The 25781-nt window shown below is 57.3% G+C and overlaps 1 protein-coding gene across 8 annotated transcripts in view; it reads left to right on the top strand.

Moving 5' to 3' along the window:
* The first annotated feature begins 14463 nt into the window (after positions 1 to 14463).
* The window catches only part of INPP5A (inositol polyphosphate-5-phosphatase A), a 181357-nt gene continuing 170039 nt past the window's right edge, over positions 14464 to 25781 (top strand). For all 8 annotated transcript variants that reach the window (XM_036829047.1, XM_036829041.1, XM_036829044.1 and 5 more), the window contains exon 1: positions 14464 to 14807. In XM_036829047.1, coding sequence (XP_036684942.1) covers positions 14733 to 14807 — 75 coding nt within the window. In that variant the 5' untranslated portion in view covers positions 14464 to 14732. The remainder of the gene's footprint in view (positions 14808 to 25781) is intronic.

Genomic DNA, 25781 nt, shown 5'->3' with positions numbered 1-25781 from the left:
GCCCTGGGGTCCACCCGGCCCTGCCTCACCGGCCAGACGTGCGGTGAGGAAAGCTGAGCGCAGGGCCTGGGCCTCGACCGGGAGGAGGAGGGAAGGAGGGTGCTGGGCTCCCCTGGAGCTGCGCTTCTCCTGAAACCGCGGAGGAGGGGGGCCTTGCGCAGCGGACCTGGAGAGCAGGAACGGGCCAACCCGCTTAACAGTTTGAACAGACCGGCCTTCCTGCTCCAAGGGCTTGGCTGTGTTTTAGAAATTCCACTTGCGGACCAGAGCTCCAGGAGGGCTGGATTCCCTCCACTTCCATCGAAATCCCCGCCTCCTTCCTGCTCTCACCTCCCTCTCCTCCCCCGCCCCCCTTCCCCTTCCAGAGTGTGGGAACCTCCCCCCACCTCTAGGCCTCCAGGGGGCCAGACGGAGTCCAGAGGCCTGGGGTCGGGGTGGGCATAAGAGGCTGAGACAGAGGAGACGCAGGGAAGTGGGAAAGCCCGGGAGGTGATGGACCAGGAGGCCACCCAGTGAGCAGGGACCCTGTGTCCCGCCTCAGGACAGGGTCCGGGTTCCTGGAGCAGATGATGTCCAGGCCTCTGCGGTGCTCAAGGTGGGGCGGGGAAGGGGGCACTCAGGCAAAGAGCTGCTCTCCTTGGGGAGGCGAGAGGCCAGCAGTCAGGCCCCAAACCGGGGGAAGCCCGGTGCCTGAGGCTGAAGACCCCGGCCTGGGGGTGAGCGGCTCTGGGGGGTGCGAGGGCCCCCCACGGTGGGCTCCCACCGGCTCAGAGCCCCCCTGTGAGCACAGCCGAGTAGGAACCAGAGACAGGACCCTCAGCACCGACCTCTCTCTGCATACGGGCTAACGGGGGTCCTGAGACCTGGTGCTTCACGGCCTCACCAAGGTCTCCACTGGGGCAGGTACCACCCCAAGCCCTGTGGCCTGTGTCTAGGTGTCCAGCCCCATACACGCCGGGCGGAACATGGCCATCGGGGACCCTGCAGCAGTGGGGTGGGGGGCACAGAGAGTGAGAGGCAGCCAAGGGCGCAGGCACCTGGCGGCAGAGGAATGCAGGAAGGGTCCCCAGACCCCATCGGGGACCGTGGCCTGAGCCCTAGGGGCGGTCCTAGGGAAAGATCCGGCCACATGGGCCCCGCCGGCCGGCTCTGGGAGGGTCGGGCAGGGCCGTGCTCTCTTCTCGCCGTCCTGGGTGGTGGTGGGGCCCCGCTGGGCACAGCCGCCCTGGCCTCTGTCCAGCCCCCCACCCGGTGAGTCACTGCCCCTCGGCGCTTGCAGGGCCTGCCAGACCGGACTGCCTGCCTGCGTCCAGGACGCGCCACACACGGAGCGGGGCTGGCAGCGGAGGCCTTGGACGCACAGCTGGGCCAGCGGAGGACTCAGGCCTCTGGGCCCGCTGGCCAGGTCCTCGGCTCCATCACTCCAGGACGTGGAAATGTTCCTAAACCCGTTCACTTCACAGCTGCTTTTACTTCTAAGTCTGCGCTTAAAATAGCCTGGAGCGGCCCCTCTGGCTCGCCTTTTCCGCGGTTGAAAAGCAGTGCAGGCAGCAGGCAGCCCGCGGGGAGCGCTGCTCCTGCCACCGTGCCGCGTGCGGCTGCAAGGCCTCTATCTGAAGGGCAGGTGAACACGTTTGCTCCATAAAGTTAGTCTCTTTGACTCGGACCAGAGGGCTGCTGGGGACGAGGAGGCGGCACACGGCCGTGGGGTCGGTGCGAGGGCTGCTTCTCTCACACGGCTGAGCTCAGACCCGGGACCGCACGCAGCAAGCAGCCTGGCGCCCGGGCCAGAAGCTGGCTGGGCCCTCACCTCACCTGCCAGCCGTGGGCGCTTCTCAGCGGCCTGCCGAGGTCGCGCGGGGGCTGAGGGAGACGCCTGGAGGCCCCGCACACACCCGCCGGCCAGGACCGCACTCCTGCGGGGATGTCCGCCACGTCTCCTCTTTCAGGGCAGGGCGGCGGTCTTCCCATCTACCTGCGAGACTCAGGCTGCCCGCAGGGAGCCCCTGTGTCCCCCTCCAACCCCAGGGCTCACCTTCCTGCGTCCGGGGTTCGGAGGGGAGCCCAGCAGAGTTCCCTGGCCAGCCTGGGTAAGGGCCCCTGGGTTCTGCAGGCGCAGGTGACAGGTAAGCTGGCCCCCTTGGGGCAACAGTGAGCACCTGCCCCGGTTGTGCTGGTCACAAGTAGCCCCTGGACGCCAAGGAGACTCCCCGGGCCTGGAAACGGGTGACACCCAAGGCCTAGTTTAGAGCAGGTGCACGGCCCAGCCGTGCGCACGGGGGGCACCCGTGAGGGTGGTTCCAGGCCTGAGCAAATGCCACCAGCCACACAGCTGACACCCTGGGCACACCTCCTCTGTGCTGGCACAGACGGGGCTCATCCCGTGAGCAGGTTTCCTCCTGCGACTCCGACTCCATTCTCATGAAGGTTTTATTTCTGGTCTTGTGAATATTTCATGCCATGCTTAATTAACGTCGGCCCTTTGCTTCTGGACAAAAACAATTTCATGGCCCCTCGTTTGGCAGCCACTGCCCTGCCCCTTCTGTCCCTGGTTTTGGTCACAACGAGGAACTTCACAGTCATGCTGTCACTCAGGCCAGTGGTTGGGGGCTTTGTCCCTGTGCCCCCGATTTGCACGAGAGGTCCCAGTGTGTTGAGGGTCACCGCTGAGAGCTCTGCCCGGGGTGGGGTCCCCTGAGAAGGGTGGACAGGCTGCCCGTGGCGGGCACCTGGCTGGACGGCGTGTCCCGGGTGCTGATGGGCTGGAGCCGCCAGGGGCGTCAGCAGCCTCTTGTCTCAGTCTGTCTCTGCCTCTGAGGCTCTAGCTGTCCCGGGCTCTGTCGGCCTGCCTGTCTGCCGGCTCCTGCTCTGCGTCCTTGCAGGCAGCCTCTTCTTTCCTTCTGTAGACGGCTTCTTCTGTGTCATGGGGAAGTTGGCTGAAGCAGCTCCAGCCGGGGAGGCGAATCCCCCCGGACCCTGCACCCCCATGAAAGGACAAGTCCAGTCACTGGCACCAGCAGAACAGGGGAGGGGTCCCCGAGGAAAGGGACCTGGAAGAGCCTGAGTCCTGCTGGCCTTGAGGGGACGGGTGAAGGCCATGAGGGGGCAGGGGCCCCCCAGGCAGTGGAGGGGGTGGTCCCGCCTGGGCTCGTCCCCCTCGGAAGCCAGAAGCTGTGCTGTTCAGGAATCAGGAAAGGGAGGGGAGCGTCCCAGAGCTGGCTGGGAGGAGCCAGTGGGCTCTGAAGGACGAGGATAGCTGTGTCCAGAGGCTGGGTCCCTGTCCCTCCCTCCCCAGGGTCGGCAGGAGAGCGGGGCCCTGTGGGTGCCCACGGTCTCAGGTTTACCTCTCCCCTAAGCACCCTCGGGGAGCTGGGAATCATCTGTGCTCTGTGCCTTGAATGAGGACCTGGGTCGGAAAGTCCGGCCAGAGAAACACAGCGCTTTGCCTGGGACCTGGATCGTGGCCTTCTCTAAACCGTGCGTGTGGTTAGAAGTACAGCCAACCTCCTATCCCTGCAGGGTCAGTCTCTGAGCCCTGGGAAGAGCCCCACGCCGCCACCCAAGCAGCCCCAGCTGCCCCCGGCGAGTCTGTGTCCTCTCTGGGTGTGGCCCACTGTCCCACTCCGCGCCCCCCCCACCTCCATGGCCCGCTCCCCTAGGCCTCCCCAGGGCACCGCTGGAGCGCCATCCCCTTCGCGGGTCAAGCACCAAGACCCCGAGAGAACCCGGAGAAGCTGGCCTGCAGCCGTGAGGGGGCCGGGACCGTGGTTCTCTGTTTCCCCGAAATTTCAGGGGCTCCTGTCTGGTTTGTTTCCTGGGCTCTGGCTGGAAAAGGCGGAATCTGCAGCTTTAAGCAGGCTTTTAGTTTTGAATGAATCTTCTAACTAACAAGACTGTTCCAGGAATTGACCCTGGACTCATTTTAAAGGTCGGAGGGTGAGGCTGCCAGCTGCGGGGCGGGTGGGTAATCGTCCCCTCTGCAGTTCGGCTGCTGAGCTTTGGGCGATTTCTCCTGCTGGCCTGCGAGAGACCGCTGAGCAGAGTCCGGCGACAGCAGAAGAAGCTGCGCGGTGAGGTCAGCCTTGAAGACCCCGGCCGCCAGCGCCGCCCTGCCCGGGCCAGCAGGACCTGCCAGGAAGGCTGTTCTTCTTAAAGAATTGCTGGAAATGGTTTATTATTCAAGGCAGGGCATTTAACATGTTCTGATAGGACAAGTTGTAAAGTAAATATGTCGTTGGCCTCATTTCAAAAAATAAACAGTTTAATTAAATCTATTTGTGGTTTGAAAAACTATCTGTCATGCTTTTTCCATTCTTGGGGATATCTTAATTTAGCTTTAAATAGCATTAACACCGTCATTTCAAATCAGTTAATGTGATTCCCTGCCTGAAAAATCCAAGAGAATGTCTAATAAATAATCAAAGAGAGAAAACCAGAAGCAATAGTTTTAACATTTTAAATATATGTTTAGATTAGTAGCATTTCTATTTACAAACCACACAAGTTGGATTATGTGATTGGAGACAGTCACATTCCTAATGACAATACAAAAGATGAAAATACCCAGGAATAAATTTAAGAAGTATGCATGACATTAAAATTTAAAAAAGGAAATTACACCAAAGGATATATAAGAACCCTTGCATTAATAGAAAGTCTTGTTTTTTATATTAACACATTTTAACTTTATATTTAAGAGGATAGTAAACACTTCCTACTAAATAAACAATGCATAGTATAATATCAGAATTCTCTTAATATTACTAACAGTATATTTCTGTTTAATAGAGGAACAAACAACATAAATACACATAACAGGAAAATGAAACATTTGGTTTTTACTAATTTTTCTTATTAGACTTGAATTTTCCTAAGATATGAACAAATGGTGAATTCAAGTAGCTCGTGTAATGAGCAAGGACGTATTCCTAACTGTCTTAATTATAATTATACCGCAGACATCCCTGCTTTTAGGAGTGAACCTGTTTCAATAAGATATTACCGGCTAGAAATAAGTAAATATTTTAAATAGAAGAAGATTTGAAAACACGTGGCCTTTGTAACAGAGGTGAGGCCAGTGTCTGGGGTCACCCTAAAAGGGCCACCCACATCAGGACACTGGAATGACCTTCAGCCACTAGGAGGTGGGGCTTTGAGTAGTGACTTAATAACCATCCTCAAATGTGTGAAAAAGGCTTTCAGGGGTCCAGGTAACCAACCTTTTTTTTCCCTTTTTTCTTTCTTCCTTCCTTCTTTTCTTTTTTTCTTTCTCTCTTTCTCTCTCTCTCTTTCTTCCTTCCTCCCTCTCTCCCTCCCCTCTTTCTCTCTTTCTTTTCTTCTTTCTTTCTCTCTTTCCTTTTCTTTCTTTTTCTTTTTCTTTCTTTCTATCTCTCTCCCTCTCTCTCTCTCTCTCTCTCTCTCCCTCTCTCTCTCTCTCTCTCTCCCCATCCCTCCCTCCCTCCCTCCCTCTTCCTACTTTCCTCCTTCCTCAGAAAAACTAGCTCTAAAATACAGTCCAAGTGACGTTAGCCTGCATACAAGAATACACAGGGACACACTTCCTTCACCGAAGGGCTGGTGGAGGTTCTGCTGTGTTTCCTACCATTTTCCTTAAAAACAGAGGAAATAATACAGCTGACAGTAAGTGATTTACGAGGATCCACCAAAGCAAAGATGTAGTTGGTTGGCAAAAACAAATCACTGAGAAGTTCATTTTAATAGAGAGACATATGTAATGTACATAAGTAGTAAGATTTAATTTTGAGCAGGCCCCTACTCAAAATAATGGCAGCATTTAACAGAATGGTATCTTCTCATTAAACCATTTCCACTTAGTGGACCCTTTATTCCTGTGTTTACCTGCTCATTCACCATCCATTCACTTCCATGCAGGGCTGAGTCTCCACATCAACAAATAAAACCAACAGGATCCTTTCTATACAGACCTCGGGAAAGAAGGGGAAAGACGGGGAAAGAAGAGACGTGTGCTCACAAACTGCTGTTCATTAAGGGCTTAGATACTTGCGGAGGGTTTTTTCTTGTAAAATAAAGTTCGGGTATTTTTGAATTCATCTAAAGATTCGAGCAAGGGACAATGGAGACGAATCTTCATAGCGCTGATTTGATAAATACAAAGTTGCAAAATAGAAATTACAGCTGAGTTGAGAATCCTTGAAAAATGGAGGCTGTGGATTGCCCATGTGAGCAATGCTGATTATTTTTTATTTATTTTTAAAATTTATTTATTTATTTTTAAAATTTATTTTTATGGCTGTGTTGGGTCTTCGTTTCTGTGCGAGGGCTTTCTCTAGTTGCGGCACGCGGGGGCCACTCTTCATCGCGGTGCGCGGGCCTCTCACTATCGCGGCCCCTCTTGTTGCGGAGCACAGGCTCCAGACGCGCAGGCTCAGTAATTGCGGCTCATGGGCCCAGTTGCTCCGCGGCGTGTGGGATCTTCCCAGAGCAGGGCTCGAACCCGCGTCCCCTGCATTGGCAGGCAGACTCTCAACCACTGCGCCACCAGGGAAGCCCAATGCTGATTATTGAAGCAAGAGCTGGCACTTCTTCAAAAGCTGGTCAGCAGGAGGAAAAACAGCTTCTCGCTTTACCCTCAAAATGAGCTGACACACGTCGGGAGCTTTGACAACTTTAAAAGAACATTGCCAACTCAGAGACAGATTTTCCTTGTACGATATTCCTGACTTTGTTTCAGTTATCATTTGGGACTCTTAACAATTCTGGAACCAATTTGTCCTTCTGGCTACAAAGGATTAACCTCTGGCCAGGTGGTCCCTGGGCAGGGCTGGCCCACCGTGGGCAGCCCCACGCGGAAATGTGAGCACTTGCCAGCCGGAATCATGGAAATGCCAACATTTCTGCCTGCATAATATTATGTAAATAATCTGGTCCCGTCAGCAATCTGTTTCTGCCAAAGGAGAGGAGTTACGCACCTTCGCCAAAGCAGCAGGCCTCGCGTGTGCTCCGATGCGGCTGATTGCAGAGGCTGCTGACACTTTGCCACGAGGACCCCAAATTCACTCTAATTTCCTCCAAAGTCAAGTGACGGTCTCACCCCCTGGTAGGGCCGCAGGGAAGGTCAGGATCGGTCAGCGCTCTCAGGGCGAGTGGCCGAGGGGTCCAGAGTGCAAGGCCCAGGCCGGGCATGTCGCCTCAAACCTCAGGAAAATTTTGGGAACAATTATGGCGCCATTAATTTTATGGAGCGGATTAAGAACTAACCAAAAAGAGGAGCTAGAGACGACCACTGAAGGCAGAACAGGCGTCCTGCAGACCGAGCATCAGGCCTGCGGGTGAGGGCTCGCTCTCCAAGAGCTAGCTTCCTCGGCGTCCAGGGTTTGCGGAGTGTGTCCCGGGACGCTGCAGCCCCTGTCTCCCTGGTTAGCGACTCCCGTCCGTGGAGGTTCTGCTCCAGCTGGCGGAGCAGGCTGTGAGGTGTGAGGTCCAGGCCCGGCCGCTCAGCCTCTCGGCCTGGCGCCCCTCCCTCGTGGGCTCCCTCCCCGCATGGGTGAGGAGCCCGGCTGTGTGCCAACCCTGCTCCCAGCCAGGGGCTGCTGCTCTGCAGGGTCCCATGCGGACACCTGGGGACCGCGGAGCAGGGATGGAGAGCAGCCTCTTGCTATTATGTTTCGAGACTCACGACACTGGGAGTGCGGTTTCTAAGGATGAAAGTGCAGGTCTGAACGGGGGCTGTTTTCTCAGGAGCTGTCACAATTAAAGCTCCACATCGCTTAGCTGACACCCTTGGGACCAGATATAATTTAGGATTCAGATTTTAGAAAGATGATAGTCTGCGCACCCCATGTATCACGTACCACAAACAACAGGGGATGGGGGAACCCACATCCGAGCCCATATCCAAGCGTTTCAACCTATGGGAAACAACACAGACGGATTCTCAGGCTGAGCAGGGCACGAAGACTCTATTTTGCTGTACTTTCCAGGTTATGCCAATAAACAAATTAAAAAACAACTCCCCAATTTTAGAGGATTTGGGTTTATGTTATTGTGCATAAGAAATTGTAGATGTGCATAATCGTAATGATTAATTCATTTTCCTTTTCAAACATTTTAGATTCACCTTATTTTTTAAAAATATGTTTGTGCTATTCTTTTTTTAAAAATAAATTTATTTATTTATTTTTGGCTGTGTTGGGTCTTTGTTTCTGTGCGAGGGCTTTCTCTAGTTGCGGCGAGCGGGGGCCACTCTTCATCGCGGTGCGCTGGCCTCTCACTGTCGCGGCCTCTCTTGTTGCGGAGCACAGGCTCCAGACGCGCAGGCTCAGTAGTTGTGGCTCACGGGCCCAGTTGCTCTGCGGCATGTGGGATCTTCCCAGACCAGGGCTTGAACCCATGTGCCCTGCATTGGCAGGCAGATTCTCAACCACTGCGCCACCAGGGAAGCCCAGATTCACCTTATTGAGGTATGATTTTCTTACAATAAAATGCACCTTTGTTCAGTGGACATTTCCGTGAGTTTTGACAAACGTGCACACCATGTAATACCACTACAATCGAGATCAGGAATGTTTCCTTCTCTCCAAAAAGTTCCCTCCTGGGCCCCTTGCACAAAATCCTCCCCCACCCGGGCCCAGCAATCACTGATCCATTTTCTGTCACTGGAGAGAGAGTTTCCTTTTTCAGAAGTTATGTAAATGGTGTCACCCCTTTGTGTGCGTTTGTGTCTGGTGTTCCTGAGCCTGTCCTATGTCGTTTCTGTTACTGAATAACAGAATAATAGAACAATAATAATAATAGTCCATTGTGTGCGGACTCCAGGATTCTTATTCTGGCCATTTTCTTGATAGACGTTGGAGTGTAAAAAGGGTGGCTCTTTTCATTTTATTAACGGTGTTTCTCAAAGAACACAGTTTAAAAATTTCAATAAAGTGCAATGTTTTTCTTTTTCTTTTTCATTTATGAGCAGTGTTTTTGGTGTCCTCTCTAAGAAATCCTCACTTGCTCCAAGTCTCAAAAATGTCCTCATGTGTTCCTAGAAGTGTCATAACTTTAGCTTTTGTGTTTGGGTGTGTGATCCATTTTTAGGTTAATTTTGGTATCGTGTGCGTCAAGGTTTATTTTGTCTCATATGGATGTCCAATTGATCCCAGCACCATCCACTGAAAAGACTATTCTTTTCCCATTGAATTGGCACCTTTGCCTAAATCGATGACCACGTAAATGTGGGTTCTCTGTTCTGCGCCATTTATTTACCTGTCTGTCCTATGCCAACAGAACTGTCTTCATTTCTGTAGCTTCACGGTAAGTCTTGAATCAAGCAGTATGAGTACACCAACTTTGTTCTTTTTCAAAACTCTTCTGGCTATTCTATGTATTTTACATTTCCATATATATTTTAGAATCAACCTGTTAATTTCTAAAAAAAAAATCAAACAAAAAAAGCCTTCTGAGATTAGATTGGGGTTGCATGAAATCTATGCATCAATTGAGAAGAACTGACACTTTAGTATCTCTGAATCTTTCAACCTACAAACATGGTGTATCTCCCCATTTACTTAGGTCTTCTTTAATTTTAATCCCCCATGTTTTGTAGGTTTCTTGTACATCTTTATTACATTTATTTCTACACATTTTAATTTTCATGCTATTTTAAACGGGAATGGTTTAAAATTTTATTTTCCCATCTTTCGTTACATTTATTCCTACACATTTTAATTTTCACATTACTGTAAATGGAAATGATTTAAAATTTTATTTTTCTAGTGTTCATTTCTGATATATAGCCATATAATTGATTTCTGAATATTAACTTGTATTCCATGACCTTGTTAAATTCACTTATTCAGTGGCGTTTTTTGTAGATTGCTTAGGCTTTCCTATGTAGATGATCACGCTGCCTGAAACCAAAGGCAGTTTTACTTCTTCCTTTCCAATCTGTATGACTTTTATTTCTTTTTCTTATTTTATTGTACAGACAGCTCTTTCGTTCATGTTGAATAGAAGGGGTGAGAGTGGGCACTCCTGCCTTGTTCCAAGACTCAGGGAGCAAGTGTTCAGTCTGTCAGCACTAAATATGATGTTAGCTGTGAACTCTTCCCAGATGCACTTTATCAGATTTAGGAAGTTCCCTTTATTTTTAGTGTGTGGAGAGTTTTTATCCTAAAAAGGATGTTCAATTTTGTCAAATACCTTTTCTGAATTCCTTGACCTAATCACGCAAAACTGGAAACGACCTCAACTTACAACACCAGGGTGTCACTGGTCAGGTGAACCGCGAAGTAAATACTTCACGTTAATAACATATAGGGAGAGTTTTCAGTGGTGCAGTGTACAGCAGGGTCAGAGCGCTGGGGATGGGGCTGAGCGTAACAAACCTCGACAGAAGTGCTACGGAGATGGTGAGATGCTGGCGACGTGTCGTGGAGCCCTGAGTGGCTGCTTCCCCTTGTCACACTCTGTGTACAACTCTCTTGTTTCAAACATTCTACGATGAGCGTTTGGCTTCCATGAGGAAATGTCCAGTAAGCTGGCAGGGCACCACCTCAGTGAGTGCCTGCGCACGCGTTCCCTGCCTGCTCTCCTGCGGGAACCTCGGGCTTCCTGCGGACCTTTGCCGTCTTAGCCATGGTGTCTAGAATAGCACACAGCACAGAGAAGGTGCTCGATAAATGTCAGCTGAAGGAATACATGAATGAATGGCTGGATGGAGGTGAAGGCCGCATGATGCTGCTGGTCACCAGCTGGGCCTGCAGTCCTGGCCCCGTACCAATTGGCATGTGAAGTTGGACAGCTTTTTAATCTTGAAGGCTTGGTTTTCTTGTCTATAAAACAGGGATACATACCTCTTAAGACTGCTGTGAGGACTAGAAATAAGAATTGCAAAGCACCTCACACACGACTGGTGCCTGCGAAGTGATAGAATTACTAAGCTGATTAATGAGGAAAGTACCCAGATAATTCAGAGGGAAAGAAACCTCACTTGCTCAGATGAATTTGAGGTCAGGGAATAAAATTCCCATTACCTTACTAATGGCAGAAAATACCTCCGGCTAAAGCAACCGAGTCCAGCCCCTCAAAAAGAGGACAGAGCCCTAGATTCCTTCCACTGTGCGCCCAGCCAGCCTGTCTGCCTATAGAAAATTAGCTTGAGTGAGTCAGTTAACCCAGCGTTTTTATATACAACAGAATAAGGTTGATCCACCCTGCAGGAGCATTGAAGATTGATTATTAAATGATTGAAGCACATTTTGCAGCTACAAAGTGCCATCTGTCTATCTATCCATCCATCTTTCTGTCTATCTGAAGGAGAACTCTTTTTTAAAATTTTTATATTTTAATTTATTTTTGGCTGTGTTGGGTCTTTGTAGTTGTGGCTCGCGGGCTCTAGAGCTCAGGCTCAGTAGTTGTGGCACACGGGCTCAGTTGCTCCGCGGCATGTGGGATCTTCCTGGACCAGGGCTTGAACCCGTGTCCCCTGCATTGGCAGGCGGACTCAGCCACTGTGCCACCAGGGAAGCCCCTGAGGGAGGATTACTTTTAAGCTTGCGGAGGAGGAATCCCAGCTGTAAACCTCTCAACCATCGGCTGATCTGAATCCATAAATAAATTGGTTACTATCTTAAACTAAGTAAACATGTGATACACTTAGTGGCTAACATACTGTCCTTTTTTAAAAAAAAGCTTACAGCATATTGTTGTTTAATCCAAGAATTGGGTCAGCCTCCCTCCTGGGAGCCCAGAGAGTGTCTGGCTGTGCAGAACTTCTTCTTACTCCTCCTCCTCCTTCTTCTTACTGTTACTGCAAAGGTAACAGACATGGAACAATGTTCCAAAGGTAAGAAGAGAGTCAAGCAAAAATGATTTTAGGAACGTGGCTTCTAACACAGGTGGTCAATGCTCCACGTCTCTGAAAGTTGGGCAGCCCTGGGCCCGGGCATGGTCATGGCTTCGGCGTGTCATCGATTCCTGTGATACATACTCACGGAGTGTTCCTCTGTGACAGGCTGTGCCCAGGGGGCGGGGGAGGGGAGGCAGTCAACAGGCAGAGGGGAAAGGAGAGCCTGGCTTCCATGGTGAGATGGGTGATGTGAGGGGGTTGCATGGGGTGCACTGGGGGCGCTCAGAGGGGTCTGATGGAGGAAGGGGCATTTGAGAAGCCTGAGCAGAAGAGGCCCGTCAAGTCACCTCTGGGGCACAGGGACAAACACAGCTGCCATGGCCTTGACATGGCCGCGGGCCCACGAGGCAGCACGAAATCAGGGGTGTGTGGCCACCCGCTGGGTCTGAGGTGGCTCTGCCCAGTGCGGCGGCCGGGCACACGGCTGGACCAGGAGACAGCGATCACGGTGAGAACGGCCCCAGTGGGCTGTGCGCACAAAGAGGCGCGGTCTGAGGGCCTGGAGGGGAGGGGGGCCATGGGTCCCGGGGCAAAGACTGGTTGACTTTAAGGAGTGGGTTTGCAGCAAAGGGAGTGGAGAGACGGAAGAAAATGGTGGACGATGGCACCACCCAGAGGGGGTGGCCAGACGGAGGAGGCCCAGCTGCTGGGGGGCCTCGGACTGCAAATGTTCCCCTGTGAAGGGTAAGGGCATCCCCGGGCAGGGAGGACCTGCTGGCGGCTGGGAGAGAGAGGGGAAGGGGTGCCATCTTGGAGCGAGGGGGGCACATGTGCAGAGAGGCCAGGAGGTCCAGTGCTCAGCGCGGACACCCCCTGAGACCTGAGCTAGGGCCGTGGGGCTGGAGTTTCTCTAGTTAATTTTCTCTGATTTAGGCGCAGTCTCAGAGTGAGTGTGTGTGTGTGTGAGTGTGCGCGTGCGCGAGCGCATGTGTACCTGTGTGCCGGTGTGCATGTGGGCGGCGGTGTTTCTGGGCCACAGAGGGCTGGGGAGGGAGTGAGAAAACAGCCCGAGGGGAGGGGAGGGGAGGAGGTGATGCCACTTCCTAGGAAACAGGTCCCAGGCATCAGTGATGCCCTTGCATTTGGCTTCTGCTAAGGGCATCCTTGGCATGTGCTGCTTTTGTAAAAAAAGTAAAACAAGAGATGCTGTGTCAGTCAGCTCACGCTGCCATAACAGACTGGGCAGCCTAAACAACAGAGGTTTATTTCTTACAGTTCTGGAGGCTAGAATCGGGTATGCTGTTCCAAAGGGTTCTGTGTCTGGTTTGTGGACGGCCACCTTCTTGCTGTGCGTTCCCATGACCTCTTCTCTGTCCTCTGTTCAGGGTGGGAGGCTGTGGGTGAGGGAGAGCAGGTGCTCTGGGGTCTTTCCTTACAGAGACGCCAACACTGTTGGAAGAGGGCCCCACCCTTAAGACCCCATTTAACCTGAATTAGCCCCCAGGAGGCCCCGTCCCCACAGGCAGCCACACTGGGGGTTGGGCTTCAATCTACGAATTCTGGGGACACATTCAGTCCACAGCCGACAGCTGCTGCATGGACTGGACAGTGGTTTTAAGTGAAATGGATTCAAGTTGTCAGGCTGAGCGGTCGCTGTAGGCAGGAGGGGATGCCTTCCCTACAGGGCCCGCAGCCCAGGGCCTGCGCCGCAGGCCCTGACAGGCGGTGGTGTCGCCTGCCCTAAGCGAGCAGCGCGCACATCTCTCGTCTCCCAGTGGACACTGTCCAAACTGGCGCCGTGGAAAGGCGGCCGCGCGGCTGAGATGCACCTTCAGAGCCTTGAGAACCGTCCTGGACACGCGGTCACAGCCATCTGCATCGACCGGGTGGACAGAACCTAGTGCCACCGTTACTGTTGGAGGCTACTTGTCATCTTTCACTGCACTGTCCGCGCGTCTCCCGTTACCAGCGGCCGTTTCATTTCCGCGGACGGCCTGGCGCGGAGGGTGGGCTGGGGAGACCCCACCGACCCCACCGACCCCAGCGCGCCTGCTGCCTTCAGCCGTCCGGTCCGGCGGCCCAGCCTCGCCGCTCTCCTCTCTGTGGGTCCGGCGCAGTCCGCACAGAGCCACGCGCTCCCACCGCAACTCCTGCCTGGGAGCAAGGGGGTCGCGCCCGGTCGAGCCCGGAGCAGCGCGCGGCCCCTTTAAGAAGCGCCGTCGAAGCAGGGCCGTGACGTCATAGGGGTGCGGGAGGAGTCAGTGCGCAGCCGCGGCGTGGGGTGAGGCGGGGCGGCCGCTGACTGACAGGAGCGTGGCTGCGAGCGGCCGAGGCCGGCGCAGGAGCGCCCCGCGCAGGCCCCGCCCCTCAGGCCCTGCCTCGATTCCACACCCCGCCCCTCCCACACCCTCTCCGCCCTCCCCGCAGTCCCCGCCCCCTCAGTCTCACCCCGCCCACATGCCCCTCCCCTCCCAAGTCCCCGCCCCTCCCCGCCCCTCACATCCCTGTTCCGCCCCGCCTCAGGTTCCGCCCTGCCCCTCGTATCCCCGTCCCACCTCCCGCAGGCCCCGCCTCCGAAGCCTGCCCCGCCCCCTCGCGGTCCCGCCCCACCCCCGCCGTCGCCCCGCCCCCGGCCCCGGCGGGCCTCGTCTCAGAGATCGGCGGCGGCGGCGCTGCGGGAGCTCCGGCGGCCGCGAACCTAATGGCTGCGAGCGGGCCGCGGTGAGCGCGGGCGGAGAGCGACGGGCGTGGGGCTGCGGAGAGCGAGAGCGAGCGCGGCCGGACCCTGGCCAGGCCCCGCCCGACCGGCCGAGCCCGCGATGCGCCCCGGGGTCGCCCCCCGGCGCAGCTGACGCCGCGGCCCGCGGAGACCCCGGCCGGTCGGCCCCGGAGAGCGGCCACCCCGGCCCAGGCCGCGATGGCGGGGAAGGCAGCCGCCCCGGGCACCGCGGTGCTGCTGGTCACGGCCAACGTGGGCTCGCTCTTCGACGACGTAAGTGCGGCGCCGGACGCGGGACCCTGGACCCCGGACCCTGAGCCCCGGGACCCCGGACCCCGGTCCTGAAGCCCGAAATCCCGGGACCCAGACACTGACCCCACAGCCCCGGGACCCCGGACTCAGGCCTGAAGCCTGGGACCCTGAGACTATGGGACCCAGGGACCCTGGGACCCAGACACTGAGTCCTGAGCCCTGGGACCCTGGAACCGAGACACTGAGACTTGAGCCCTGGACCCAGGACCCCAGCCCTGAACCCTGGCCCTGGGCCCTGGAATCCTGGTCTCCTGGTCTCCAAGTCCCAGCCTTCACCCTGCATAGATTGAACCCAGAGCCCAGTCCCCGAACCTAGGTCCCTAAACAGCAGTCCTAATCCCTGTCCAAGGTCCCCAAATCCCGGCCCCCGAACCCTAGTCCGAGGGCCCCATACCCTGAACCTGGTCCCAACCCTGGTACTGAGTTTTGTCCCCAGAAGCTCAGCCCTGAATCCTGGTTCCCAAACCGCAGCCCGTGTCTCCCGAGCCCCAACCCCTGACTTCTGGCCTCTGACTCCCGACCCTCCGTGGCCCTTGCCCCTGCCCGTCTGCCTGCTTTGTCTGCAGAGCTGTCTGTGGCTGCTTGGAGGTGTAGGCACCCTCATTTTACCTTGTAACTTAGTATCTCTCTAGTTCTCAAACAAGGGGTTTCTGTTGAAAGCCCTGGAGGACTTTATGTTTCTTGTCTGTTAAAGAGAAAGATGCAAGAAGCTTTTCAAGGCCAGAGAAAAGGATGCTGAGTGCCCAAGTCCTTTACCTTCTGGGACCTCCCACCCAGGCACCCGAGGCCTTTGGGAGAAGAGTCTGCCAAGGCCCGGCGCTCCCCCGGCTCCCCAGGCAGGCCGAGGCTGACCTAGTTCGGCGTTGCAGCCACGGTGCCACCCCGCTGTTGGTACTTATACTGCCAACCCAAATAAAGCAGAATGCGGCTCCAAGTGGCGTGCTTGTTTAAGGAAAAAGGGTGATGGCCCAGATGGAGCCTGAGGCGGCCTCGCGCTACCCGCCCCCTCCTCCCCCAGCCCCTCCCGAGGTGAGCAGTGGGTGCGGCCACTGACCGCGCAGACCACTGATGCAAACATGACTTGCATCCCTGCCTCTTGCAAGCCTCCCTTTGCTGGCAGCGAGCATGGGTGGGATGTTTCTGTAGGCTAAGTTCATGTACAGGCGAGGTGTGATTTTATTAATCAAAGGTAGGCGCTATTTCTGTGTTTTTCTTATTTTAGCTTCCAAGCGCCATGTATTATACTCCCCTGCTGGAGATGAACTGCTGGCCCTCTGACTTGGGCACGGACAGGACAACTTTATCTAGTTTCGTGATTGATCATTTTCTACAAAAGTGCCCGGTATGGGTGTGTGTCTGTATATTTAGCATTCTATTCTCGGCTTTGCAGTAACATCCACGCTAACATGGTTTGACTCAGATGATTCAGATCCGTTAGCTGTGGCTTCAAAGCCTCAGAAATGTCAGGAAAATTAAGCACGGTGGGGGCATTTCAGTCTCAAAGGGAGAAGAATTTTGCTGTGCAAACATTCTTTCCAGTAATCTTTGATTCCAAGTTATAGCATTTTTGTTGTGTTCTGACTGTATACACACACTTCTCTCTGTGGACGTGAAAGTGGATCGCTTAATTTACTTTTGTTTAGCAACAGGTTCTCTCCGAGTTTTCATTTTTCTTAAAGGCTGTATGGAGTTTTGCATCTTGTTTGTATCGGGAAGGAACCTTTGTTTTGGTAAGCAGTGCGTGGGTTAATTCTGCAAGGTGGCTTTTGACTTAAGGGCCAGCAGAGACATATCTGTCCTCACTCACAGCGTTCTTCATGTGTGCAGCTCGGTCTGGGGCCGTTCTTCCTCAGTGGCCTGGAAAGGCAGGGGTGGGTGTTAACCAGTCCCCTGTAGCATGGCCGGTGAAAGCAGCCGATTCTTGAGTGAAGGACATTTTAACTCCTTGGTTTATAGTAGGTTTCAGAAGAGCTGCTTGGTGACTCTGTCTTTGTGTGACGTGTGCCCCTGTTGACCAACTATTCAGACGGTGGCCCGGCCTGCGCAGGGATTTGTTCTTGCCCAGTTTCATCGTCTGGAAACCAAGCTCCACTGTGTGGCCAGGCCTCACAGTGTGTGGCATTGGCCTCTTCCTGGAGGGTACGGGCCGAGGAGAGGGGGTCTGAGTTAGAAACAGACAGGCTCTGCTGGGAAGGGCGGGCACTGTTGCCTTTTGTGCTCAAGTGACAGGTGACACGTGTCTGCTTCCGTAGTTTCGTGGTCTCCCCTCGCTACCTCTTCGCCTTCAGAGGCGGCCCCGTTAAAGCTCTGGATGTGGGCTTTCACCGTGGTTTGGCCCTGACGTCCTGAGACCCACAGGGCGCCTTGTCTGGCAGGCAGCTCTTTCCTCGTCTGCCCGCCCGGCTTGGTGGGGTCTGGGATAGCGCGGCCACTTTAGTCCCCGCACAGGGCCCTCGGGTTGCTCCTCGCCCTGTGATGTTACACACGAGGGGGTGGTCACTGCCCAGAGTACACTGGTTCTCAAACTTTTACCCCTTACCCCCTTAGAAATTCTGGAGAGCCCCACAGAGTCCTTGGTCTCGTCGGTCGTAACCACCAGTGTATGCCAGGTCAGTGGGTAGACCCTGAGGCAAGTGGAAACTGAGACAGTTTCAGGAGCTCTCAGAAGGGTGATGTCATCGCATGTCACAGCCCTGGAAAGCTCCGCCGTTCATGCCTGAGACAGCGGGATGGAAAGCGAGCCGCGGTGCTGCACTGCTGAGGGCATAGCCGGGACCTGCCGAAGCCCTGACCTCCAGGGCCCCTGTCTGAGCTGGGGCCCGTCCTGAGCCTGCGGGGAGGGGCCTGGCCTGGCTGGGCTGCCTGGGCCTGTCCCAGGGGGCCCCCAGAGAGCCCGGAGCGCTTCCCGGCGGTCCCCCGTCGGACTGTGCTGTCACCCCCCCATCCTGTTGCTGGCAAGGGGTGGCTAGGGTTGCATACCTAATTGCTTTGCTTGAGATGGCTGGCTTTCTGACAAGGGAGGTTCTAGCTTTCGGTTCTTTACGTGGTTTTGTTGTTTTTGTTGTTGTTTTGCTAGAAGTGAACTGAGAAGGTGGATTCTTGCAGGCTGTCGTTTCAGAACTCAGTCCCACCCTTACATGGTAAGACTGTTTCTTGGGAAAGAGACGTAGCCAAGCGGTAGGATTCTGAGAGCGCAGCTCGCTCTTGGGTGTCTGCCTGGAGGGCCGTTGTCCCGCTGCGTGTTCGGAGCTAAATGTCAGTTTGGAGCTGGTTCCCTTTTTGCCGGGCCAGCTCCCGAGCAGACCCTCTTTCCGCCTGGACCTGGGGATGGCAGCTCGCTGCGCACGTGGCTCTGTGTCGGGGGTCCACGAGCCCCTCCCCTGGGCTGGGCCCCTCGGGCACTTGTCCCTCTCTCTCCAGCACCATCAGTTTTGCCCTTTAGCCCCTACTGTCATCCCACCCCGAAAGCTCCCTGGCCCTGTGTCCCCCTGCAGCTCCTGTGGGGTGTCCTCTGTCTCCCCCGCCCCAGCCCCGTGTGTAGGGCCTCCCCGCTCCAGCCCAGGGTGACGGGGGGGCCCTCTGGGGCCTCATGCGGGGCCAGCCTCGGGTCCGGGCCTTCTCACTTGCTCTGATGGTGTGGATCCCTCCACTTCTTTGAGGAATTTCGTTTGGTGATGGCTTCACTGAGGCGTCACTCACACGCACGGACTTCACCGTGTAAAGTGTAGACTCAGTGGTTTTCAGTGTGTTCACAGAGCTGTGCGACTATCACCGCAGTCAGTTGTAGAACTTGTTTTGTACCTGAAAAAGAAACTCCGTATGCCTTAGCCGCGCCCCACCCCCCCAGTTCCCTCCGTCTCCCCTGAAACCCCCTCCCCGGAGAATCACCAGTCTGCTTCCTGTCTCTGTGCCTCTGCCTCTTCTGGATGTTTCGTGTAAGCGGCATCACGCGCGCGGCCTTTTGCGTCTGGTACCGTGCTTTCAGAGCTCACACGTCACTCCTGTTGGTGGCCGAGCACCGCTCCTCTGTACGGCTGTGCCCTGCTGTTTATCCAGCGCCAGGTGAGGGGTATTTGGGCAGCCCGCGCCTCTGGGCTGCCGTGGACATTGGCTTACAAGTCTTCGTGTGGACGTGTTTTGCTTCTCCTGGGCACATTCCTGGGGTGGGGACTGCTGGGTCTGTGGTGACTCGTGTTTAACCTCTTGAGGAACTGCCCACTGTTTCCCCGTGTCGGCCCCGTTCTGTGTTCCCACCGGCGGCGCACGAGGGTTCCGATTTCTCCACGTGCTCCAGTGCCAGGTGTTACCTGTCTTCTCTCGAAGACTTGCATTGGGCCCCCCACCTCCCGGCCTCCTGGGGAGTTAGTTTCTCTAGATGCAGGTCTTTCACTAGCATCTCTATGCGGATGCCCAGGAGGCAGGGAGGAGACCCAGACCCAGTGGGGACTGCCTCCCTCCTCCTGCCTTTGCCTGGGAAGGTCCAGCGCTTTCGGCCAGTGCCGTGAAGCAGGGGCCGGTTCTCGTCAAAGACGTTGGGTTTTCTGAATTTCGGAGGCGGCGGTTCCTCTACTGTCCGTGCAGCCCCTGAAGTCCCCAAGGGCTCCGCTGTGCTGGGGCAGGGGTGGGGCTGAGCGGGCCAGGCCTCTTCGCAGGCCCCCCTCCGGGCTCCCCCGGCCCCTGTCCCATGGGGATGGCCGCGGGGAGGTGTCTCCACATTCTTCTGGCATCACTGCCTCTGACCTGAGACCTCAGTGTCCTTTCTCTGTGAGAATTTGGTCTGTTTGCCCGAGCTGGGGACTCTCCGTAGATGGGGGCCTGCCCGTCCCGTGCCCAGGGTGGTGGGGTCAGAGGAGTCGGTGGGCTCATACTGGTGGCATTTCAGCACTGCTTCCTCCGTGCTGGGAAGCCGTGCCTGCACCCCGCACGCCTCCACGCAGCCCGACGAGCTCCTGTCAGGCCTGCCTTGGATGCAGCTGGAATTTAAACCGACGTGCAGTCATCCGTTTAGGGCCATGCCTGCCTCCTGGTCCCTCCTGCCCTCGTCCCCGATCTCTGCCGGCCCTGGATCGGCCGCGGGAGCGCACTTTCATCTGCAGTGCTTCCTGCATTTACTGGCTCTGGAGATGCTGAGGGAGGCTTTACGTTACTGGTGGGGGAGGCACTTCTTAGGTGTGAAGTCTTAAATGCTTTGCTTGTCTTGAGTCCAGCGGAGTGAGCACTGCCAGGGGACCTGCTGGACAGCCCTGGAGGATGCTGATACAGGGCGCGTTCACGTCCACTGCCTCTCAGCCCACGCCACTCCGCGAGCTCACGCTCCGGGCCCACGTCGTGAACTCCGTCAGCACGGGGACTGCGTGCCCTAATGGGAGCAAGCGGGCAGGGGAGGAGGGGCCGGCGCTGCTGCCCTGGGGTCGTCTCTGGTGGGTGTCTCTTTCTGGGGAGAGAGGCCCCTGCTGGGGGTGGTGCCATGTGCGTCGGGTGTGATTCGGAAGTTACAGGACTCGGACCAGGCCTGCCTGCCCGCAGCTTGCCCTTGTTTATAGAGCCCCCTGTTTGACCCGAAGGGAGGGACGCGGAAGCCAGGGGGGCTGCCTGGGGGAGGGGGCAGGGCTTGCTAAGAGACTAGGGTGGGGTGACATCTTAAATGTTGACCTCCTCAGTGTTTGCCCCGGCGGGCGGGCGGGAGCATCTCGTGTTGGGAGGTGAGCTTGGTCCAGGAATGGGGTCCAGTAGGTGGGGGTCAGCACAGGGCCAGGAGGCTAGTCAGAAAGGCAACGAAGGGTCTGAGCGGCGTATCGGTCACCTGTCTGTTGTCGCTTCTCGGGACGCGGCCCTGCTCTCCCTGTGTTTCTACGGGGCGGGGAGGGAGACCCTTCTGATGTGAGTGAGCTGAAGGAGGATGATCGTGGGCCCGGGGAGGAGAGGAGTGGAGAGAATGTGGCGAGTGCCGCAGGTGGACACGGAGGTGACTTTCGGTTTCTCCCTTTTGTTGCTGCTTCGGGTAATCGGGGCTCACGGGACTCTCCTGTCTGAGCCTGAGAAGTGTCCAGACGTGAGCTCCTCTGCAGGCCGGGGCTGGGCGGGTCCACTCCCAGCGTGGCTCTGAGCTCGTCGGAGAGCTCGTCCTGACGAAGGTACCGCCGAGAATGCCATCGGGTCTCGTCTCTGGGGACGAGCAAGGGTGAAGCAGCAGCTCGTCTGGGATGTCTGGAGTGTGGGACCAGCACAAAGCCACCACCCAGCCGTGTGACTCCAGAGTTGGAGGGGGCGGGGTAGCCTGTGGGACCCCCGTCCCTCGTGCGTCTGGGGAAGGCCGGGCACACGTGGGCCTCTGTTTGGGAGCACCCAGGCCCTTGTTTAGTCATGGTCCCTGCGTCTGCTTGGCCTCTGGTGATTAGACCTGTTTTCTAAAACTTAAATTTTGAGTTTACGAGGTTTCTTTTGGGAGATGGATGTGGCCCTGCGACAGGGCATCCCCTTGGATCCGCTGCGCTGCGGGGGGCGGGGGCAGTGTGGAGGGCTCACGGCGCCATCGTAGGAGGCGGTGAGCAGGGTGAGCGGGGCTGCAGCAGCGAGGTCCGTGGAGGCGTGGCGTGCGCTGTGCACACCTGACCTGAGATGCCCCAGGAGGCGGCTCGGCTGCACAGCTGTCGGAGTCTGAGGATTGGAGCAGGTCAGGGAGCGACCAGCCTCGCCCCGTGGCCGCTCTCTGTGCTCGCACACAGCAGGGGGTTTCCTGGGCTGACGTTGTGCCTTGACCATCAGGGAAGCACACTGGTGCCGACCAGGCTCAAGGAGTTTTGGTTTTCCCTTGAGTAAGAATAAGTCAACTCCATTTCTGGAAGCATGGCTGTGGGGTCGTGATGGGTCATCGTGACCTTAGGCCCTTTTTTCCTGGTCCTTTGCTGAGCGGAACGCCCCGAGCTCTGGCCCCGTCCGAAGCACGCAGGACGCCTCCTGGGTCTCCGGGCGCTGCAGAGCCCACGCTGGGTCTTCATCCGTCTCCGTGTGCATCCTGGTCTGGTCACTTCATGTCGTGCTGGCCTTCCCGGCTCATCCGGCCTGCGAGCCTTGGAGCTGGTGTCTGGGGCTGCATCCTGAAGGTCGGGCGCCCCCGTGTCCCCCTTGACAGAGTGTGGCCACGGCCCGGCTTTCAAGACAGCCCTCAGACAGCCCTCCTTTTCTGCCCCGCCTCTCGGGGCCTCTGAATAATGAGCAGTTATTCTAGGAACTGAAAGGGCTTTGAAAGCAGAAGGCCCGGCTTGGGCCTGGGTCTCGGTGGAGGGCAGCTCCACCTTTAGTGCCCGTGCAAGGCGGCGCCCTCCAGGGCCTGCGGGGACGAGCGGGGACGCAGGGCAGCTCCACCTCGGTGCACGTGTGACGGGGCGTGTGATTCAGCCTCTTATGGCCATTTGCGCGTCAGGGAGTGCGGAACGACAGCGGCACAGTGGCCGCAGCGGGGCAAGGAGGGAATGGATGCCCTGGCAGTCGTGAGGCGCCTGTGCCGGCGGGGCCCCCGTCCGCTCCTTCCCCACGATGCCTCCGTGGGCGGCAGTCTGGTCCTCACCTGCGTCCAGGGCTGAGCTGCGCTCGGGCTGCTTAGCCGGTCTGGCCCAGCTGCTCCCCGCCTGGGGTCCTGACGTGTGGCTCCTGCCCTCGCCTCCCACGAGCACCTGCAGCTACACCGGTCCCCCCTGCCCGGACGGAACACGCGTCTCCGTGCTTTGGCCCAAACCCCTCTTCTCCCAGGAGCCCCCCAGCCCCCGGGAAGGCAGGATCGCACCTCCCTCCCGGCACGGGTCACGGTGCCCAACTCTGACGCCTTGTCTGCTCCACACCCCTTCCCCACCTCCAGTAATTACAAGCTTTGGGCTTTTGTCATGTTTTATTACATTCGGTTGTGCTGGCCTCTGACCAGCAGTGCAGGGGCGGGATTTGGGGCTCTGCCCTGATGAGCGCAGGGGCAGAGCGGACATGGCCGTAGGGAACCAGAGTTGCTGCCAGCTTGCTGGGTTGCTGGACCCCCTGTCAGAGCTGGGTGGGGGCTGAGTTGGGAAAGGCGCGTGCCCCACTGGCCTGGCACCTCTCGGGCACCGGGGGGCCAGTGTTAGAGCCACTCTCGGTGGTCGGTGGACAGGCCTGTGGATGCCTGGGCTCCGGCTGGGTTTTCCTTCTCGCTGGGACAGTCTGGTGGAGGCACGATTTGCATCTCACACGGTTCACCCAGCGTAAGTGTACGGTTCGATGGTCTTCAGAAAATATTTGCCATCGCTCAGCTGTCACCACGGTCCAGCTTGAAACACTGCCCTCCCGGCCTTTCGCAGAGCTCAGCCCCAGCCCCTGGGCTGCTCTCCCCTCCACCTGCCCTCACCACGGATCCCACAGCACGGACAGTCCGTGGCCCTCGTGGGGCTTCTCCTGCTGAGCGCTGTTGGGCGGATGCACCAGCAGCGGACGCGGGGTTGTTCCCGGCTGGGCTGCTGCGCGCGGCAGGGTGCAGCCTCTGGGTGCCAGGGCTGGCCGTGTGGCGGGTGAATGTTTACTCTTTCTGGGCACCGCTCACCTGCTGTCAGAGCGGCGGCTCCACTTCACGCCTCTGGCTGCGTGGGCTCCAGCTAAGTGTGCTCCGGCCCCTCCACGCCGGGCCACGCGTGCTGCCGTCCCTTTGATGGTGGGTGTGGGCAGAATCTCCTTGTGGTCGTCATTGGCATTTTCTGGCCTCTGCTTCTGAACAGTAGGCCTCCCACTCAGATGGACAGTTTGCCATATTTGTGACGGTTTTTGGCAAACCGTTGACTGGGTTGACAGGGGTGGCTCCTTGGGGCTGTCGCCCTTCTCACTTCCTGGTGGGGGGCGGACAGAGGGTGCCAGAATCCCCACCAAGAGGCCTGCTTTGCCCAGGCAGAAGGGGGCTGTGGTCATGGCGCACCTCTGAGCACAGTTACGCGGGGGAGGCGGGGCGAGGATGCAGGCGCGGGGCCGCCGTCTCGGGCTCCGCCTTGGCCCGGTGTGGATGGTGGGACGGCACATCTCCCTGCAGGGCTGGCGTGCTGGCCGAGTCCTACGCCCTCCCTGGAGGGTGCTGATCAGTCTGTTCGAGGGGGCAGTGGTGGCAAGGGCTCCCTGGAAGGGACTCGGGTGTTCTTCTCCCCGCCCACTGCCCCCGGACACGGGGGACACCACCCCAGGTTAGGGGCAGAGCGTGCCTCTCCCAGGGAAATTCTTTTCTCCCAGCCCCTGAGGTGTGATGGCCCATCTGCGGGGCTGTCCTCCACCCCCTCCCCTTTGCCTTTCTCACCCGGCTGAGTGGCTGTTAAGCCCAGTACAGGTCTCGGAACGTCTCCGATAGGCCTGCTGGTGCATCGCCTGCCACCTGCCAAGCTGCCATCCCTTGGGGCCCTCACCTGGGCAGCGGGGACGCTCTCAGGTGGAGCGTCTCCGTGAAGCTGCCCAAGATCGCCTGCCTGTGGGACAGAAGCCCAGCCCTGCAGGTGCGTCACCTCCTGGCAGGCACGTGGCCGTCCTGGTCTGGGCTCGAGGTCCAGTGAGGACAGCGCCACCGCAGGACGGTGGGGGTGGGTGTCAGGTGCCAATGTTTCCAGCCACTTCACGGTAGAAGAGCAAGAGGTGCCATTTTGGCCTGTTCCTCCTTCAGGGAGAACCTTGTGTGACCGCAGAGGTGACAGGTCTTCAGGCTCTGAGAGGCCTGTCCCCAGCCTGGCCTGGCCTCCTGCCGTCTGTGTCACACCTGGCGGTCGTTTCTTTGCAGCTGGACTTCATGGAGGCCTTTGGGGGTGCAGCTCCCCGTGCTGGGGCCTGGCCGTCCCTGGGGGGCAGGGGGGCGTGTGCTCAGGGCCCACCTGCAAGGGGCTGCACTGGGGTCCATTTGGACCAGCGGCTTAGTTAGCTGCACTGCCCGTTAGTCCTGGGGTCCTGAGGACGAGTTGGGGGCAGCTGCCCCGACCCCAGCACGGGCCCAAGCTCCGAGCACCGTAGCGTGCCTACGTGCGCTTTGGGGCGGCTGTCGGTGGTAGGGTGTTGAGTAGAGAGCTGGGCGGGGGGAGCTCTGGCCACGCGGGCGAGCCTGTGTGTGTGAAACAGACCTGGGTCGAGTGGTCCGTGCTTTGAAAACCGTCATGAGGCTCCCTCTGCGGCGTCCCCGGAGCCGCTGCACTGAGAGGCCGCTGCGGAGGCTTGGGAGCGGACAGCCCCTCCTCTCCTAGTTTGCCTGACGATGCCCTGGGTGCTTTCAAGTCCTGTACCTATTCTGGCTCCCAGGGCTTCATTGGGTGCCCGAGGGGGCACCTACTGTGTCCAGTTCAGGGCAGAGCACGCTCTGTGTTCGATATATTGTAATTTGGGGTGATGTGGGCTTTACTTTCAGTTGGATTCGTTCTGTTAAGAATGACATCTGTCCAAGTAACAAACAAATTTGTGGGGACATGTGTTTTGCTTTTATTTTCTCCTTCATCACTGTGACGGTTTTTCAGATCTGTTGCAACTTCCTGTTTTTGCTGTAGCACGACCGCTCCCCTCGCCGCTGCGTCCAGGCGGGGCGCGCTGTGTGCGGTCCAGGCGGGAGGTGGCAGGCTGGGCCGTGAGGGGCGAGGGTCGTGGTCAGTAGTGGTGCTGACAGAACGTGGGTGAGCGGCCAGAGCTGACCAGCAGGGGAACCAGAGCAGGGCCCGGAGGCCCCCCTGGGGGCTGTCTCACCAGGGCAGGCGGCGTCTCACCTCGGCTGCTGAACCCCTGCCCCCCAGGACTCCAGCCTTACATACGGGGCCCGGGGGACGCTTGGTGCTTCTGGGGGGCGTTCGGGCTCCCAGGTTCCATGGGGTTCTGCTGCGTCCCCGGGTTCAGCCTCAGCCGAGATTGCAGGCGCACAGTGACACGGGGACCAGGAGGGCTTGTCTTTAAGGGCTCCTAGTAGCGCGG

Source organism: Balaenoptera musculus, chromosome 16, assembly GCF_009873245.2.
Source record: "Balaenoptera musculus isolate JJ_BM4_2016_0621 chromosome 16, mBalMus1.pri.v3, whole genome shotgun sequence".
NCBI classification, from domain to species: domain Eukaryota; kingdom Metazoa; phylum Chordata; class Mammalia; order Artiodactyla; family Balaenopteridae; genus Balaenoptera; species Balaenoptera musculus.
Note: the sequence above shows the minus strand (reverse complement) of the source record. Positions and strands in the feature narration are given on the sequence as shown.